At 39.6% G+C, this 16,324-nt stretch overlaps 1 protein-coding gene across 1 annotated transcript; it reads left to right on the forward strand.

Moving 5' to 3' along the window:
* The first annotated feature begins 4,411 nt into the window (after positions 1 to 4,411).
* LOC118944359 lies at positions 4,412 to 9,711 on the forward strand. Its single transcript, XM_036963007.1, has 6 exons — positions 4,412 to 4,543; positions 5,348 to 5,459; positions 5,680 to 5,903; positions 6,056 to 6,227; positions 6,316 to 6,449; positions 6,617 to 9,711. The coding sequence occupies exons 3-6, from the start codon at positions 5,763 to 5,765 to the stop codon at positions 6,821 to 6,823; spliced, it is 654 nt and encodes a 217-aa protein (XP_036818902.1). The 5' UTR covers positions 4,412 to 4,543; positions 5,348 to 5,459; positions 5,680 to 5,762; the 3' UTR covers positions 6,824 to 9,711.
* Positions 9,712 to 16,324: the final 6,613 nt, after the last annotated feature.

Raw genomic sequence — 16,324 nt, forward strand, 5'->3', positions numbered from 1 at the left:
TAGATGGATGTGAGAGCAGGAGAGCCCTTAGAAATGGGACCAAAGTGCAGTTTGCTACGCATCTCCCGTAGTGTGGTGTGATTTGTTCATCTCGAAATGGTGCTTTCAAACTGTGTCTGGATATTTGTCCTTGCAAAGTCCAACATTTTGTCACCATGGGTTTCTTGGAAACAATTTGTATGCTTTTAACTTGATTTTGTTTGGGAGAAATAATTTGAGAAGCATAATTACCTTGAAATGAAATCACCCCAGGTGCAAGCAGAGCTCAATGTTAGCTTGAACTAATGAAAGGGAAGGGGAACTCAAATGAATCTATTCTAACACCATACAATGAGGGCAATACACACTCAATGCTAACTTGCCAATGCATTGATTTGGACTATTCTATAAAGCACTGCTTCAGTTAGAATAATTTATTATAGCGTGCAAAGATTTTCTCTATGTTCATTTATTATAGCGTGCAAAGATTTTCTCAAATGTTCCACCCACGTACTTTCTAATTATCAAATTGGACTCTTACTTTCTGTTTTACATTTACATTTGCCTCTGTTGGTGAGCACTCTCCTTGTGCAGTGAGGCTATGCATACAAAGGTGCTGAGACCTATTTGGGTTGCTTCCATTTGCAAAGAGGAAGACTTCCCAACCCAGTCTCATGAGCTGTATGCTCCTGATTTCCACAGTACCATTTAGAAGCACACTCCATATGTTTTTACCCCCAGTTTGGCAGATATTGGCAACATTTGGGACCAAGTAAAGCCTGACTGACCAGCTGAGGATAAAACCAATCCTTTCCTTTACCCCACTGAGTCTCTACTTAGTCCTCAGCTAGAGGAAAGGAGTTCTAGGAATTCTCTCAACTCAGATCCATTTAATGCAATATTCAGCCTGTGTCAAGTTGAGGAAGTGATGATCGCTCTCTGAGGTCTCTGGTTCTCTGCTCTTTATTTTAGCAACGTTCTCGAAGTGTAGGCAGCTTGAGTCGACTGACACTCCTGTGATGTGTTGTGACAGTTTTATGGTTCTCTGGAGGACCCCTCTTCATTGCACGTCTTCGCTGAGTGCGGTGTACTGTGATCATCACAACTTAACCACAACCTTGGCCCTAACTAGGGTACTGACGCTGGGATGCAACACTGTGGTGGTGGGCGAAGGAGGTCACATATTTGGTTTTCAAGCAGATGCCTCTTTGCACTTAGGCTACCTCATCCATAACCCACACTTCCACAAAATAACTTTAGTGATCCTTACTTTCTTGATTTAATTGGGCATCGGAGTGGAGGTTTGTCACGAAATGAACTGCTGCAGGAAAAGCGTATTACCCCATAAACTCAAGTTGATAACTGCCTCAAAACTTCAAAACCTCAAATCCCTCAACATTTAACTTTCACAAGAAACAGTCAAATCAATAATGACTTGGATCGTTGAAAGAAACACTAGTGCAAGTGCCAGCACATTCGACCACAGGCTTTAGTAGAATTTTCTAGTCAGTTCTGTTTGATAATGTGGGCACAGAGCCATTAAAACTAGGTCAATGACCTCACGATCAGATTTATCGCGCTAATGGTGTTTTCTAAAGCAAGAAATAGACCTCTGAACTTTTCACCTATTACTACCTGTCAGGGAAATGAGATTGAGGCTGTAATCTCATATAAATATCTTGGAATTTTAATTGATGACTGTCTCTTTTAAATTGCATTTTCAACAGTTTACAAACAAATTGAAGTTGGGATTTTATTTTAGAAATAAGGCCTGTTTTTCTTTTGAAGCCAGAAGGAGGCTAGTATCAGCTACATTTATGTTTGAGAACAATTGACACCCTTTACCATGGAGCATTGATATTTATTTTAAACTGCAAAACCCTTACGCACCACAGCACTTTATATACCAGGGTTGTCTGGCCTTCTCTAGTCATTCGTCGGCTCAGTCACTGGTATACCTTTATTTACAACGCCATTTTGGGTTTACTACTATTTTATTTGGGCATTTTTATTCTTCAGAAATGTGGTGGCTACTCTCTTCGTTCGCAGAACTTTATCCTGCTAACTGCTCCAGTTGTCCGAACTAAATTTGGTAAAAGGGCTTTTATGTACTTTGTTCCATCAGCTTGGAACACCTTACAAAATAGTTATAATCTGGAAGATCTTGTCCCGATTGGTGTATTTTAATCATTGATAAAGGATTTTGAGTCTGATTCCTTGACCTGTCAATGTTTTTAATTTGCTGTTTTATGATTTCATTATACTCCTGTGATTTCTATGGTTTTTACTAGATTACTTGTACACAGTAAAAACTGGAGAGTGTTTTTTTTTTGGTTAAAATTATTTTCCTCTCAAGTAGTGAAATGAAATAGAGTGTAATTATTACTAGTGGCTGCTAGAGTGGGAGCAAAAATACAGATGAAATTCAATTGGAGTAAAACAGCATGAAGTTGGTTAAATTAGGATTTTCCGCCGTTGTCCATTTGCAAGTGTCTCGTGAATGGAAAGAGTGGACAGATCCGAGACAGATCAGAGAGCGTGGATCCGTCGAACATCAGAAGTCACTCACAGAATTTCTTAATTTCTAAACTGATTTAGAATTCCAGGTAAGTTCACTGTTATTTGTTAACTTTGTGTGTAAATTAAAACTGTTGAGCAACATTACAGCTAGCATTGTAGTGTAGGCTTACTGGTACTGCACGATTTCCATAGTCAGATGCCAATGTGAGCATCTAGCTAGAGCTAATTAGCTAGCTAGCTACTGTAACATTAAGTTATACCACTTTCAGTGGTTTATGGACAGTATGCATCACCTGTTTTACATTTTCAACAGAGTGGTATTAGCTATTATCAGTAGCTGGTGGACTTTACTGACTACTGCCAGCAGGTTAGTCAGTGCAACATGTGTTTTACTCTGAAAAGCAAGCTGTTAGCAGACAGTTAGCGGTAGTTGGTCTGTGCTACATGTGTTTCACTCAAGTTTAGAGCTATTAGCTACAGTTTGGTCAGTGTAAACAGGTGCATTTTACTCCGAACAGCGCTGATGGACAGTTTTAGCTCAGTTTGGTCAGTGCAACACGCGCATTTTACTCTGAACTTTAGAGCAGTTACCGGTTGATGGTTTTTAGCTGCAGTTTGGTCGGTGCAGACAGGTGCATTTTACTCTGAACAGCGCTGATGGACAGTTTTTAGCTGCTGTCTGGTCGGTAGGACACGTGCGTTTTACTCTGGAAAGAGAGCTGTTAGGAGACAGTTTTTAGCGGCAGGCAGGTCAATGCAACACGTGTTTCAACGGAGCACTGCTCTCTTGTAATTTGTGCATATTTGTGTTAATGCGATTTAAATGAACTTTTTCTTGTCATCAAGGATTGTCAGAAGTACATTTGTTACGAGGGGCAACTGACCTTCAAATCCTTTTTGGATTGTGGTGAGTGAAACGTTTCAAATTTGACAATATCCCATGGAACAACATACTTATACAGACACACTTTAAATGTACTTACTTTATATTTACTGTCATACTGATTGCCGATTTCCTCGCTGATAATGAATACAATGCAAACTTACTCCTCCCTAAATCACAGATCAGTCAAAGATTGGTTTATTTTTATGGGAGTTGTCTAATTATGCTCATCTGTAGCTGTGCTCATTGTCTTTGCAGGTCAATGGTTTTAAAGAATAAGTGATACGAACACTTGTTTGCCGCTACAATCTCAGTGTTGATAGCTATCTGTGGTGTATTGCTATAATACTCAGACTGCTGTTATAATAATTCAGTACGTGGCAGTAGTAGACAGGCTGTAGACTGCATATAACCGGAATTGATTTGGAAAGGAGCACTAAGTCTGTTTTGGGGTTACAATGTTCACGTAAAGATGACCTCTTGATTTCTGTCTTCTGTTCTGGTTTCTCTCTAAAAAATACATAACATATTTAATCAATAAGGTTGTGCAATCTTATTTTGTCTTCACAGTTGCCAATAAATTTGACATTCCAACCTTGGACTTAAAAGTCTATGATGACTCGAAGACTGAAGTTGATGAGGAGGTGTTTGAGTGTCTTCTAAAGAAACAAGACCTTGGTGTGCTGGAGATTTGTTTACCCCAAGACCCAGATCCTGATGTTGAATTGCTTATGAGCTTAGAGCTTAACATTCATCCATACAGTCCTGGCTAGCCTAACACATGTTCTGAATATGTGAGACAAGCAGATATATCTGCTGATTTCATTTCTCATTTTGATATTTTAAAATCTTTTTTTGTGCCCACCTCTCACCCCCCTTTTAGAACAGTAGTGGGCCTAATCAATTCAAAATGTTACATTTTTTGCACTCCGCTTGTTGTTAACAAAAGTCCTCCAATCATAATAATGGATGTTTCCACCTAAATTGTGTGATAATTAGTGTTAATCACACCAGTTAACATGATTGCTAGATTTGTTGAGCTCCTCTGCAAGCAGCTCCTTATCAAAATACAGTGGAGACAATGAGGGGGACTCGGATGACACCATTATATTGCAGCAGAGTGCTACAAGAGAGACAGCTGAGGATAATCATCTATCTCATGTAAGTACTGCACATTTCCAGTTTAAACAAATGCCAAACTTGACGATTGAGTGATAAATTACATCAGTGAAAGTTGTGAAAGGGTGATCGTGGTGTTTTAAATTACTCCAACTTAGATGATTGAAGACATTCTGAAGAACAAACCTGGAAGGATAGAGGATCATGAATGAGTATGCTCGGACAAAAAAGCTTAACAGATAGCAGAAGACGCGATATGGTCAAGATATTGGTTGCACAAATGACAAGTGAACATGGGTATCTGTAATATACTTATTACATACCTTACCACCTAACATTTTTTTTTTTAGCAGAAGTTGTGATTTACACATCAATACTTTGGTTTGGATCTCAAACAGTGAAGTGTGTGTGTCTAGGACAAGTCCTTCAAGGCGTGTTAAAGAGGATTACGCAAAGGGCATCAATGCCTTGCTCCCGTACCTGGCCGATCCTAGGAGCAAGTTCGGTTATTTAAGTACATTAAAAACTAAGTTGAACCTTTTTAACTCTCTGGGACTCTTACACCTTACAATTTGTCCAGAATGTCAATATTTAATTGTTTTACTGTTGGGTGCTGTTTTTATTTAAACTATAGATCTGTTAACATGTTTGTATGCCCACCATCTCTGCCCTCTCTCCTAAGCCCAACTCTGGTGGCATAAAAGCCGTTGACAAGTTCTGCACTGCGAGGGTCAGACCTGTTGAATGAGCAAATCTTCATCCATGGTCGCATCTGTAGTTTTAAGGATAAAAATGACTGAAGATATTTCAACCTGCTCACTCAAACTGAATTATACTTTGCTTTAGGAGCATTGTTACAATGCAGAAGATGGGAGTGGATGTCTAGCATGGAGACTGAAATGTGTTCAAAGGGAAGCATCAGAGGGACGACAGAAGACCGTGCGTCAGTCACTGACGCGTAAGTGATTTTGATTGTAGTTAGTCTCATTCATGACACATGACCAGAGAATAATTGTATGTGAACATCTGTATAAGCAATTGTTTCTCAGTCTCTGACTCTTTTAGTATTTCTTAGTATTTCTTAGTTCTTTGTTTTATGTATCTTATAACACAATATTGTATATACTTGTATAGGGCAGACAAACCCAGTATTCTGTAAAGGTTTCACCGTGTTACAGGTGGTCCAAAAGCTGATAGAGACCCCTTCAGAGAGGAAAAGTGTCCAACAACAGAACGCCTGTGTTGTGAGGCCATTGCACTGATGAAGGATACGGCTGAGGAAGCAATTGTAAAGGAGAAGATGAAGCAGACGTTCGCCTATCGCCAAAAGATGGTTCATGACCCAGTGAAGTTCTCTGAAATATTCACAGCTTTTCCAAGATTCCAAGACATAGCAGGAATGGTATGTGGATCTTCGACTGTATTGCCTTGAAACTGTCGGGACAATTGTTTTTTTGTTTTACAACAGTCTGATTAGGACTGTGATATATTACGTGATAGTGCCACACCATAATGTTTACTGTTCTGTCTTGACTTATTCCATCTTGTCTGCAGATTGAGCAAGATTTTACACTGATGTTTGGTGATGCAACCTCTGCAAAGTTCCTGGAGAAGTGGCCTACTCTCCACAAGCAGAAAGTCATTGACCAAAGCCGTGGCCTCACACAGACAGGCAAACTGCAATACCTGGTTCAAAATGCTGAATCCACAAGAGAAGTGAAAAATGGTATGCGGGAATAAAATGATTATACTAATGGAAGGGAGCGTTGTTTTTGAAAGCAAAATGGAATATAACTTTCAGTGAAAATTTGTAGTTTCAGGATGGGACAGTGACATGTCCTCCATATTGGTCCTTGTCCACCTTCTTCCACCGTCACCTCTTGGCCGCAAGAGACCAGGAAAAATCTCAGCCATACACGCCAGTGACCACATTGTGAAGTTTATCAAGGTGAGGTTACAGTTCACTGTTCTGTCCCCATTCTTAATCCTATAAACTACTTTTAAGAATATGGACAAATCATGGTAAGATCATGTGTACCTGTAATTTACATTTTCACAAACTGTTTGTGAACTGTGATTCATTTTAATAGCACACTAATGAAGTTATTGTGTCAGACTGGGACCAGCATCCAGGGGCATCTGGAGAGCATCATGGAAAGCTTTCAACCCTATCCGCTTGCTGTGGGGACCCAGAGGAGGGCGATTCACAAGTACTTAATTGTAATTGACAAACATGCAATACCTTGTAAGTCACCAGACTCTCTTGCCTGTTTTGATGAGCTTTTCAAAGCTCATTTTGTCTTTGGTACCTCGTACAACTAGGATCTGGTAAATGTGTACAACTTCTTGCAAACCACAATTTCTGAAATTGATGTTGATGCCAGGTAAGGTTAATCCTAGGGTCGCAGAGTTGCGGGCTCGGATGCTACATTGAGTTACTAAAAGTGTTAAAGTTGCAAAGGGTTAAAACACCTTTTTCATTTCACACAACTTTTTCATATCATCTAAAATGTTGTTTTGCTTGCAAAAGCCCCCAGGCAAATGCTAATTCCTTGACACAACACTTGAAGTTGGTCCACGGACTTCGTCCAGGAAAGACACTTCATCTTAAATGCGGACAGGCTGGTTCACAAGTTTATGGTACTTTTTCTGGGTTCAGAAAGCATCTTTATGAAGCACATGAACTGTGTTCTGATCACGGTGAAGGCCCCTCTACAGCTAAATATGTAGCAGGAAGTCATTTTGATGACTTGCCATTAACAAGTTCCCCTTCTGACTCAGTCCTTGCCAATAACAGTCTTGTAGACAGCTGCGCTGCAACCATAGCTGACCTTAAAGTGGAAGGTGTAGGTGAAACAACCATTAACTCTTTGGTCATTTCCATGGAAGAGATAGTTGATGATATTCATATTCAAGCTAAAGAATCTGTGAAGTGTCTATACAGGAGCCTATTAAAAGTGACATTGGGTGTAAAATTCATCAGTGTTTTGATTTTTTTAATCCTTTTGTTGTATTAAATTCTGAAAGTAAGAGAAGGCAGTATTTTACAGGAAAGTGGGGAAGGGTAGACCCAGTTGAATACGTTCTTGGTACAAGATTTGATACACAACGCAATCGGACTACTGGAGGCTATGATCAAATTGTTACTGATAAATTTGTTTACATCTCAATTTTGAAAACATGTGTTTATTTACAAACACCCTAATATAAAGGAGATGATGCAGACTGATTGTAGTTCAAGAATAGTTTATGACTGACGTGATGGAGATCTGTTCAAGAGCCATGCTCTATTTTCAAAACAGAAGCATGCAATTCAGATACAGCTTTTCTATGATTTTGAAACTGCAAATCCTCTTGGATCAAAAACGGAGAATACATAAATTAGGAGCAATGTATTTCACCTTACGGAATTTTTCTCAAGTTCAACTCATTTCTGCCTAATATTAATTTGGTTGCTTTATTTCATGTCCAAGACATTAAAACATATGGCTTTTCTAAAATACTTGATCCAATTGTGCAGGATATTAAAGTACTTGAGAGGGATGGAAATATTGTCACCTTGTATGATCAACCAGTGTATAGAACTATTGTCCAAGTTACAGGTGACAACCTTGGCCTTCACTGTTTTATTTGGTTCTGTTGAGTCATGCCAGATATTGTTACCGCTCTTGTCTTGCTGAGAAAGAGGACTTTCAGACTGAATTTGATGAAGATTCACCCAAGATAGTTATGCGAACTCGAGCACTACACGCAGGATACTGCCAAAAAAAAGGAGGCAAATCCCAGTCTTCCCTGTGTGATGGGTGTTAAACTTTCTTGCATTCGAAACTCCTTGCAGTACTTCAATACATCTGAAAACTTCTCTGTCGATATTATGCATGATATCTTGGAGGGAGTGGCACAATGTGAAATGAAACTGCTAATACTGCGCTTGATAGACAAGTGCACAACGCCACACGAAGTAGACGGGAGAATAAAGAGCTGTAACTATGGTTACATGGCGCAAAACAACAAACCTCCTGCAGTGAAGTTGGGAGAGGACTCTAATGACTTGGGGTTAAATGCTATCCAGTCCTAGTGTTTACTTCGCAATCTACCACTTATCTTTGGAGACTTAGTTTGTCCAAATGATCTACACTGGTATTTACTGTTGCTGTTTGCTTCAGATAGTAAACATTGTATTTTCTCCAATGATTTCAAAGGGTATTACACATTTTGTTTGAAACACTTAATCGCAGAACACCACAGGTTATTCAAGCAATTGTTTCCAAAAAAGAGGCTGCTACCAAAGCATCATTTTATGGTGCGTTACCCCACATGTATGCTTAAAATTGGACCAGTTTTGCATAGCTGTTGCATGCGCTACGAAGCAAAGCATCATTTCTTTAAACAATTAAAAAGCTTAAATGTAACTAAAACATTGGCAAAAAAACACAAGTCAAATAGCATACAGTTGGCCGACATTTGACACCAACCCTCATGATCGGTCCTTGTAAAATGTTATCTTTAAATGTGGTGGACTGGGGCTGTAAGATGGCTGAGACTCTTCAGGTACCAATTGACACCACGGTGTTAAATGCGCCAAACACCATGGACATATGTATCGTTTAGTTGTCTGTCTTAAAGTCCATTGTGAGATGCCAGTTTTCAGAAAATCCACCATGTTAAAGACGAGAGGTTACTGTCGGTTACTTTTGCCCTACAAACAATACGTCTTGAGCATTTTAATGCCTATAGAGTTGGGTGTGCAATAGAGGGACCTCCGTATCTAGTTGATGTTAAAGAGCTTTTCTGTGACAAGTTGTGGTGATTCAAGTTTGTTTATTGTTCCATACTGTTTCCTGTGACTCAACTGCACAGTAAGCTCTTTAAAACCAAGATGTATCGTATTGCAATATTGGCTTTTTTATTTACTTTTAATAAAGGGGGGGACAGATGCCAAAATGTCATTTTACAGAGGCCAGTTTTATTTTATCATCGGTGTTTTTGATATGTGAGATGCCAGTTTCACAAAATCATCCATGTCATTGTTAGATGTATTGAATTGCAATATTGAGCTTTTTTTTATGTACATGTATTAAAGTGAACAGAGGCCAACATTTAATTTCGGCCCACAATTTTATTATAAGTATTTTGACGTATGCATTTCAAATGTCTTACATTTAAGAATTAAGTGCTTTTGAACTCTGCAACAAGTAATTTTTACTCTATTTAGACTGGGCTGAAATGTTATCTTTTGTAGAGTATAATTATATTGACTGAGTGAATTTTGTGAAATCGACCCCCCCCCCCCCCCCCCCCCCCCTCCCCCCCATCACTACTGCAATTGCATGCTACCGGGTTTTTGATTATACTTTGAGCCCCGAGGTATTGGGACAGTGACACATTTTTTGTTTTGTCTCTGTACTCCAGCAAATCAAATGATTTTAAAGTGTTAAATGTTAAAGTGCAGACTCTGCTTCATTTGAAGGTATGTTCATCCATGTCGGGTGAGCAGTTTAGAAATTGCAGCACTTTTTGTACATGTGCCTCCATTTTAGGGGACCAAAAGTATTGGGACAAATTCACTTATCGGTGTATTAAAGTAGTCAAAAGTTCAGTATTTGGTCCCATATTTCTCACGCAATGATTACATCACACTTGTGACTCTACAAACTTGTTGAATACATTGCAGCTACGAAATAATACATATGGAATCATGTAGTAACCAAAAAAGAGATTCTTCAAATAGCCACCCTTTGTCCTGATGACAGATTTGCACACTTTTGGCATATGTGTTATTTCATAGTTTTGATGTCATCGTTAATATTCTACAATGTTGAAAATAGTAAAAAAATAAAGAAAAACCCTTGATGAGTTGCTGTTCTAAAACTAGTGTATCTGTTGTAGTTGTTAAATTGTTGGTGTTTCAGAAAAGTCTCTCATACTAAAACATATTAAAAACTCTTCATTTTTGTATGTCCAGATTCACCAATGCCCAATAAAAAAATAGGAATGTAGTCTTGTAGGAGGAGGACATTGCTACACAGACCGGCGACCGCTGATTTGATGGCATATTTCTAGACCTTCCTGTGTCGAACAACGCATTTGCAAAGTCATTGTGACTCTTAATGAATATTGACTGTTCTATCTCTTTTGCCTTCCAATTAATGAATAGATGTTGGTAATTATTTGACCGATGCCTCTCTCCCTGGTATGTCCCATATCCATCACTTAGTTAAAATGAAATCCAAATCAATACACTGGCAGAGTCATGGGACAGTGTCATTGCGTTCAGTGGTGGGAGCCGGAGCCTGAATAACAACTATTGATCTCCTTGAGGAATATTCTCTTTTATCACCACCTCCACCACCAACCACCACACAAGATAAGTGTTCTTTCCCCTCCCATGGAAATCCTGCCAGCCAGTGACAAACAATGTTATGTTTGTTCAACCCACCCCGGGATAATGAATGCAAAATTTGAGCCCGATCGAAAGAGGAAATCAAAAGTTGGTGCTGGGATCCCGATAACACCTTAGTAAAGTTGTGATTTATATTTAAAACGGCTTCTCCTCTGCTTCCTCCGCTGTGTGGTAGGTGGTCATTGTGTAAACAGTCTTCTTGAGAAACAAATGGCCACCTAAATCATTGGACAGCGGTAGGCCAGGGCAGAGAGGGGATGGGGGATAGCACGTGTCAGCAAACACTGACTGGGCCTTATCAAAATGAGTTGCAGTGTTGGAGGAGCTAACAGGCAGCGTGGCTAATCGCCCTCGGCAGTGAATGCGCATTCCTGCAGGTCAGGGCTCAAGGTTGTGTGTGTTTATTTTTTATTTTATTTTTTATTTCACCTTTATTTAACCAGGTAGGCTAGTTGAGAACAAGTTCTCATTTACAACTGCGACCTGGCCAAGATAAAGCAAAGCAGTGCGTCACAAACAACAACACAGAGTTACACATAGAATAAGTTGAAGAGTTGGCAAGAGTTGTCCAGGCTAAGGTTAGCTGATGACCGCTAGCAGTGGCTAGCTGACTACTAGCTAGTAGCTAGTTAGCTGTCTAGCTTCTGTTGGGGGTTCCGGTTCTAAACTAAGGAAAATAGCAGATATATACCACATTGGGTGAGGCGGATTGCAGGAGAGTATGTTGAAGTTGAGGTTAAGAAAAATATGAAAATATATATATAAAATATAAATACACGGGACACGGCAAGAAGAAGACAAAGACGTCTGACTTCTACACCATCTTGGAGCTAAAATGGGTGAAGAAGGAAAGAGTGTGTGTTTGTGTTTGTGTACAGGGTGTTTGTGTATGTGTTTTCTGGATGGGGTGAGTCATCCTGTGTGTGTGTGTGTGTGTGTGTGTGTGTGTGTGTGTGTGTGTGTGTGTGTGTGTGTGCGTGTGTGTGCATGTGTGTGCATGTGTGTGCGTGCGGGTGCCTGGGTGCACATGTGCTTGTTAGGTGGGAGGAAGGAGAGCTTGGCATGTTTATGTGCAGCCAGTGCTGGCCTAGCATGGTAAGAGGAAAAACGTAAAGTTTGTCTACACTCCCCCCTCTCCCCCACCTTCTCCTGTTCTGTACCCATGGCTGACTTTGCATTTTGTGACCTGGTGCAGATAAGCCTGGTGGAAAAACAGTGTTTGCAGTGATAACTGTGACAACAATTTGTTTACCCTTTTCTAAGCCCGGTGATAAATCACAGGAGAAATGTAACATCTGTTGGATAGGAGTCACAGAGGAGCATTGCTTTTAACTGAGGGTCACTCACTGTTGGGAGGGAAGGGTGAGAGGAGAGCTTTACTGTTCAAGGACAGACATGCATGGCATTTTTACGTTTCACAGTAGCAGAAAGGGCTTTTCCAACTAACAAATTACATCTAAGGCACTGGTACTAAAAGCATTCTGGATACTTGGAGTGTTTTCTTCTGAGCTCATGACCAGTTTTCCACAGAATGAAATGGAACATATTAGCAAAACGATTACTAGATAAATCCTGATTTAACCAAGTTTAAGAGTTATGGTGCAACCTTCCCAATTATTGGGTGGGTTGCACCGACCTCGAAATGGGATAGGTTGCACCAACATAGAGAACCTCTTAAACTTGATTAAATCAAGGTTGATCTATTAATCGTGTTGCACCAAAATGTAAACCTAGTTTTAAATTAATCCTATTTAAATGTAATCCTTCTTCTAAACTAAGTTTAATTTTGACAATATCAAATGTAATGTTGTTGCTCCATTGATTTAAAATAACATTTAAACTTAGTTTAGCAAAATGTAGACTGCCACTAGAGGAGGCTTAAGTTCAATCTCAGTGTGTGCTTTAATTTTGGTGTGATTCACAATTTTAGCTCCTATGGCTTATCATGTTTGCAAAACTCAACTTGTCAGCTAACTCCTTCGACAATTAAATTCACCAGTGACTCGAAGTGAAAACTTACATTGCTAGCTAGCTAGCAAGCTAGCGATGACCAGAGCTGGTTGTTTCAATATAAATATAATTCAAATATATTGCTACGGTGAATCCATTATCACTCGACACTAATCATAGTATAATGATTTATCTTCTGTGGGATTGGTGTCCCGGTGTCCCGGTGTGCTTACGTAAGCTAATGTGATTAGCATGAGGTTGTAAGTAACAAGAACATTCCCAGGACATAGACATATCTGATATTGGCAGAAAGCTTAAATTCTTGTTAATCTAACTGCACTGTCAAATTTAGAGTAGCTATTACTATGAAAGAATACCATGCTATTGTTTGAGGAGAGTGCACAATTTAGAACATAAAAAGTTATTAACAAACAAATTAGGCATATTTGGGCAGTCTTGACACAACATTTAGTACAGAAATGCAATGGTTCATTGGATCAGTCTACAACTTTGCGCATACGCTGCTGCCACCTAGTGGCCAAAATGTATATTGTACCTGGACTGGAATAATACACTATGCATTTCAAAGATGATGGTACAAAAAAATGACAAAAGAATGGTTGTTTTTTTCTCTGTATTATCTTTTACCAGATATATTGTGTGTTATTCTCCTACATTCCTTTCACATTTCCACAAACTTCAAAGTGTTTCCTTTCAAATGGTACCAAGAATATGCATATCCTTGCTTCAGGGCCTGAGCTACAGGCAGTTAGATTTGGGTATTTCACTTCAGGCGAAATTGAAAAAAAGGGGCAGATCCAATTGGTGTTGCTGTTACAGGTTGCACGTGACATAATTTCAAGCAACTTTGCTGTTACATGACGCAACTCAAACACAATTAAAATTGCATGCAACAGCCAATCAAATTGAAGCTGCTTCTATCAAATTGTTTGAGAATTCTATACTCACCCCATGTCATCTGCTGTATGACACTGTGATTTCACAACCATTTTGTTATTGTATAAGAATTGATTTAGATAAAATGCTGGATGATTTAGACAAAATGCTAGCTAGACACAATTAAATTGCCTCCACTGTTTGATTAAGATTAATTATAAAACCTCGATTTACCAAATCTAGATGAGGTCTAACCTAGATTAATATAAACCATGTTGGTGCAACCCACCCATTATGTTGTACCTCTATGGAGTTTCCTCCCTTGTCTTCTGCTTGCGTGGTTAGGACCCCATCATGTCCTTTCTCATACCTCAGTGTACTGTAGTCCTCTTTGGTTGTCTTCTTTGCCCAGGCTTAATGTACAGTAATATAGCTGTAATTACAATGGCTAGCCAACAGATGTCAGCCTTCCAGATGATATCATTACTCTGTAGATTGGAGTAGCTATTGCAATCATCTTAATTAACACAGTCCTATCAACATACTCATAAACTGAATAGAAGTCTGATGAGTGCAAATATTCAAGGCAAATACACTGCTGACTACTGGGCTTCCTCCACCTCAGAATTTCCATTCAGATTGTTCAGATTGTTGGTATCCACAGACTCATGTCTAAAATCAAAACTGAAATGTTGCTATTTCACTTCAAAGTCAAAAAAGGCCTGGACTAAATTATTGCAATTTCTAATGAATTTGGTTGGAGGCAAGTGATTTTCGTTTATGTGTAATTCATCCTCACATGTGGTAAATTGCAGGTGCCTACAGGGTAAAAATAGCCTTTCAACTATTTGAAACAGAACATTTTGCTCCATTGCAGTCCATTGTAAAGTGCAAGTGTGCTAATATATTTGACGACAACTGTTGATTATATTTACCGATATCTCATACAACAGAGATAATGCACTGTATCAGGCTATGCAGAATAAATGGAACATGAATGGAAAGAACTGACTTTTCAGTTTATGTTTTGACAAATATCATATCATATTATGGCTGCAGGTTTCATGTACTTTGGGGAAGTTTTAAGTTTCCGAGTGTGTTGAACTTGCCAGAGTTGTGTGCATATAAAAATCAAATGTAGTCAGTTTTCCTCCTCTCCTTACCACTCACTCTCCCTCTTCACTCAGCGGGAGAATGATGTTGGCATAATACTGGAGAGGAAGAGAGCAGAGTGTGTAAAGAAACACAGATATATAGAGAAAGACCCCTCCCCACAGAGAGAAACACAGAAAGAGAGAGTACACAAGTGCCTGGTATACCTGAAAGGCTAAGCCTGTCTTCTCTTTCCGTGAGGCTTGTCTGAGCATCTGAAAGGCAGGCAGGCACAAGGTGGGGACCTCTTCAGATCTGTCTGCTATTAAAAGGCTTGTGATCTCCTCATGTTTACCCACACTTACAACACTGCAAGGTTGCTGTGTAGAGTAGTGGAGCGGGATACTCGGGTGCTGCTGCTGCCTCTTTTGAAGTGAAGTTGATCCTTCAGAGTGTGCTCCTGGTAATTGCTCTCTCTCTCTCTCTCTCTCTCTCTCTCTCTCTCTCTCTCTCTCTTTCTGCGGGCCTAGAGTACTGGGAAGATGCAGATGTGGTGCTTTCCCTGTGATCCTTTCCACCTCCGTCTCTCGTCTGATCTGAAATGAATAGCAAGCAGATATAGCTAGCGACAACCATTATGCAAACAACTGGGGTTTTCACGTGTTTCACATTTGTGGAGAAATGGTGGAGATCGTTTCAAAGCATTAGCAGTAGCACTTTGATAATGGACCATTACAACAGCAAGAGGCTACAGAGCCAACCAGTGTATATTAAGTCAACCAGTGATGTGCACTTCTTTCTACTGTAGTGGTATGCATGTCCATTATTTCCAATTCACTCTACCACACCTATATTACCATCATTGAAAAGTGGAGGCAAATATGACAAAGAAACAGACGGAGCATAAAATGCCCATGTTAAGCGCTCAACGAGACATGCTCGTTGTTTACGCCCTTGGTTTCTGTAGACAAATTAGCAGTAATGACACTTGATGTGAAATTTGTTTCATTTTCCTCTGCAACAGTTAATTCATACACTGTCGATCACATGCATCGGGTTCGGAGACGTGCAGTGCAACGCAGAACACCTGTGTATTATAGTAATTACTTTGATTATAGCTCACATGGGGTATTACAATGGTTTGCAGCAGAGAAACCTCTCTCAAAACCGGCAGTGAATTTCAATTCTCATGTCCATGAATGTTCTATCCAGAAGAGCAGATATTCCCACTCTTACATGCTGTGTTGAGTGCCTCTGTGGTTGCGGGTGTGAATGTAAAAGAGGCAGGGATACATGCTGATTGTTGATAAGTGAAGTGCAGGGTTCACACTCTTCTTACTATTATTCCCCCCCCCCCTCCAATACACCAGGTGCCTGCTTCGGAACAAATGCCCACAAACACAAACACACCAATGGGACCTCATGCGTCTCTGCATTGTGTATTCTATTCCTACACTATTATACTGGGTCAGAAATAAAAG

The sequence above is a fragment of the Oncorhynchus mykiss genome, chromosome 25 (genome assembly GCF_013265735.2).
Source record: "Oncorhynchus mykiss isolate Arlee chromosome 25, USDA_OmykA_1.1, whole genome shotgun sequence".
NCBI lineage: Eukaryota > Metazoa > Chordata > Actinopteri > Salmoniformes > Salmonidae > Oncorhynchus > Oncorhynchus mykiss.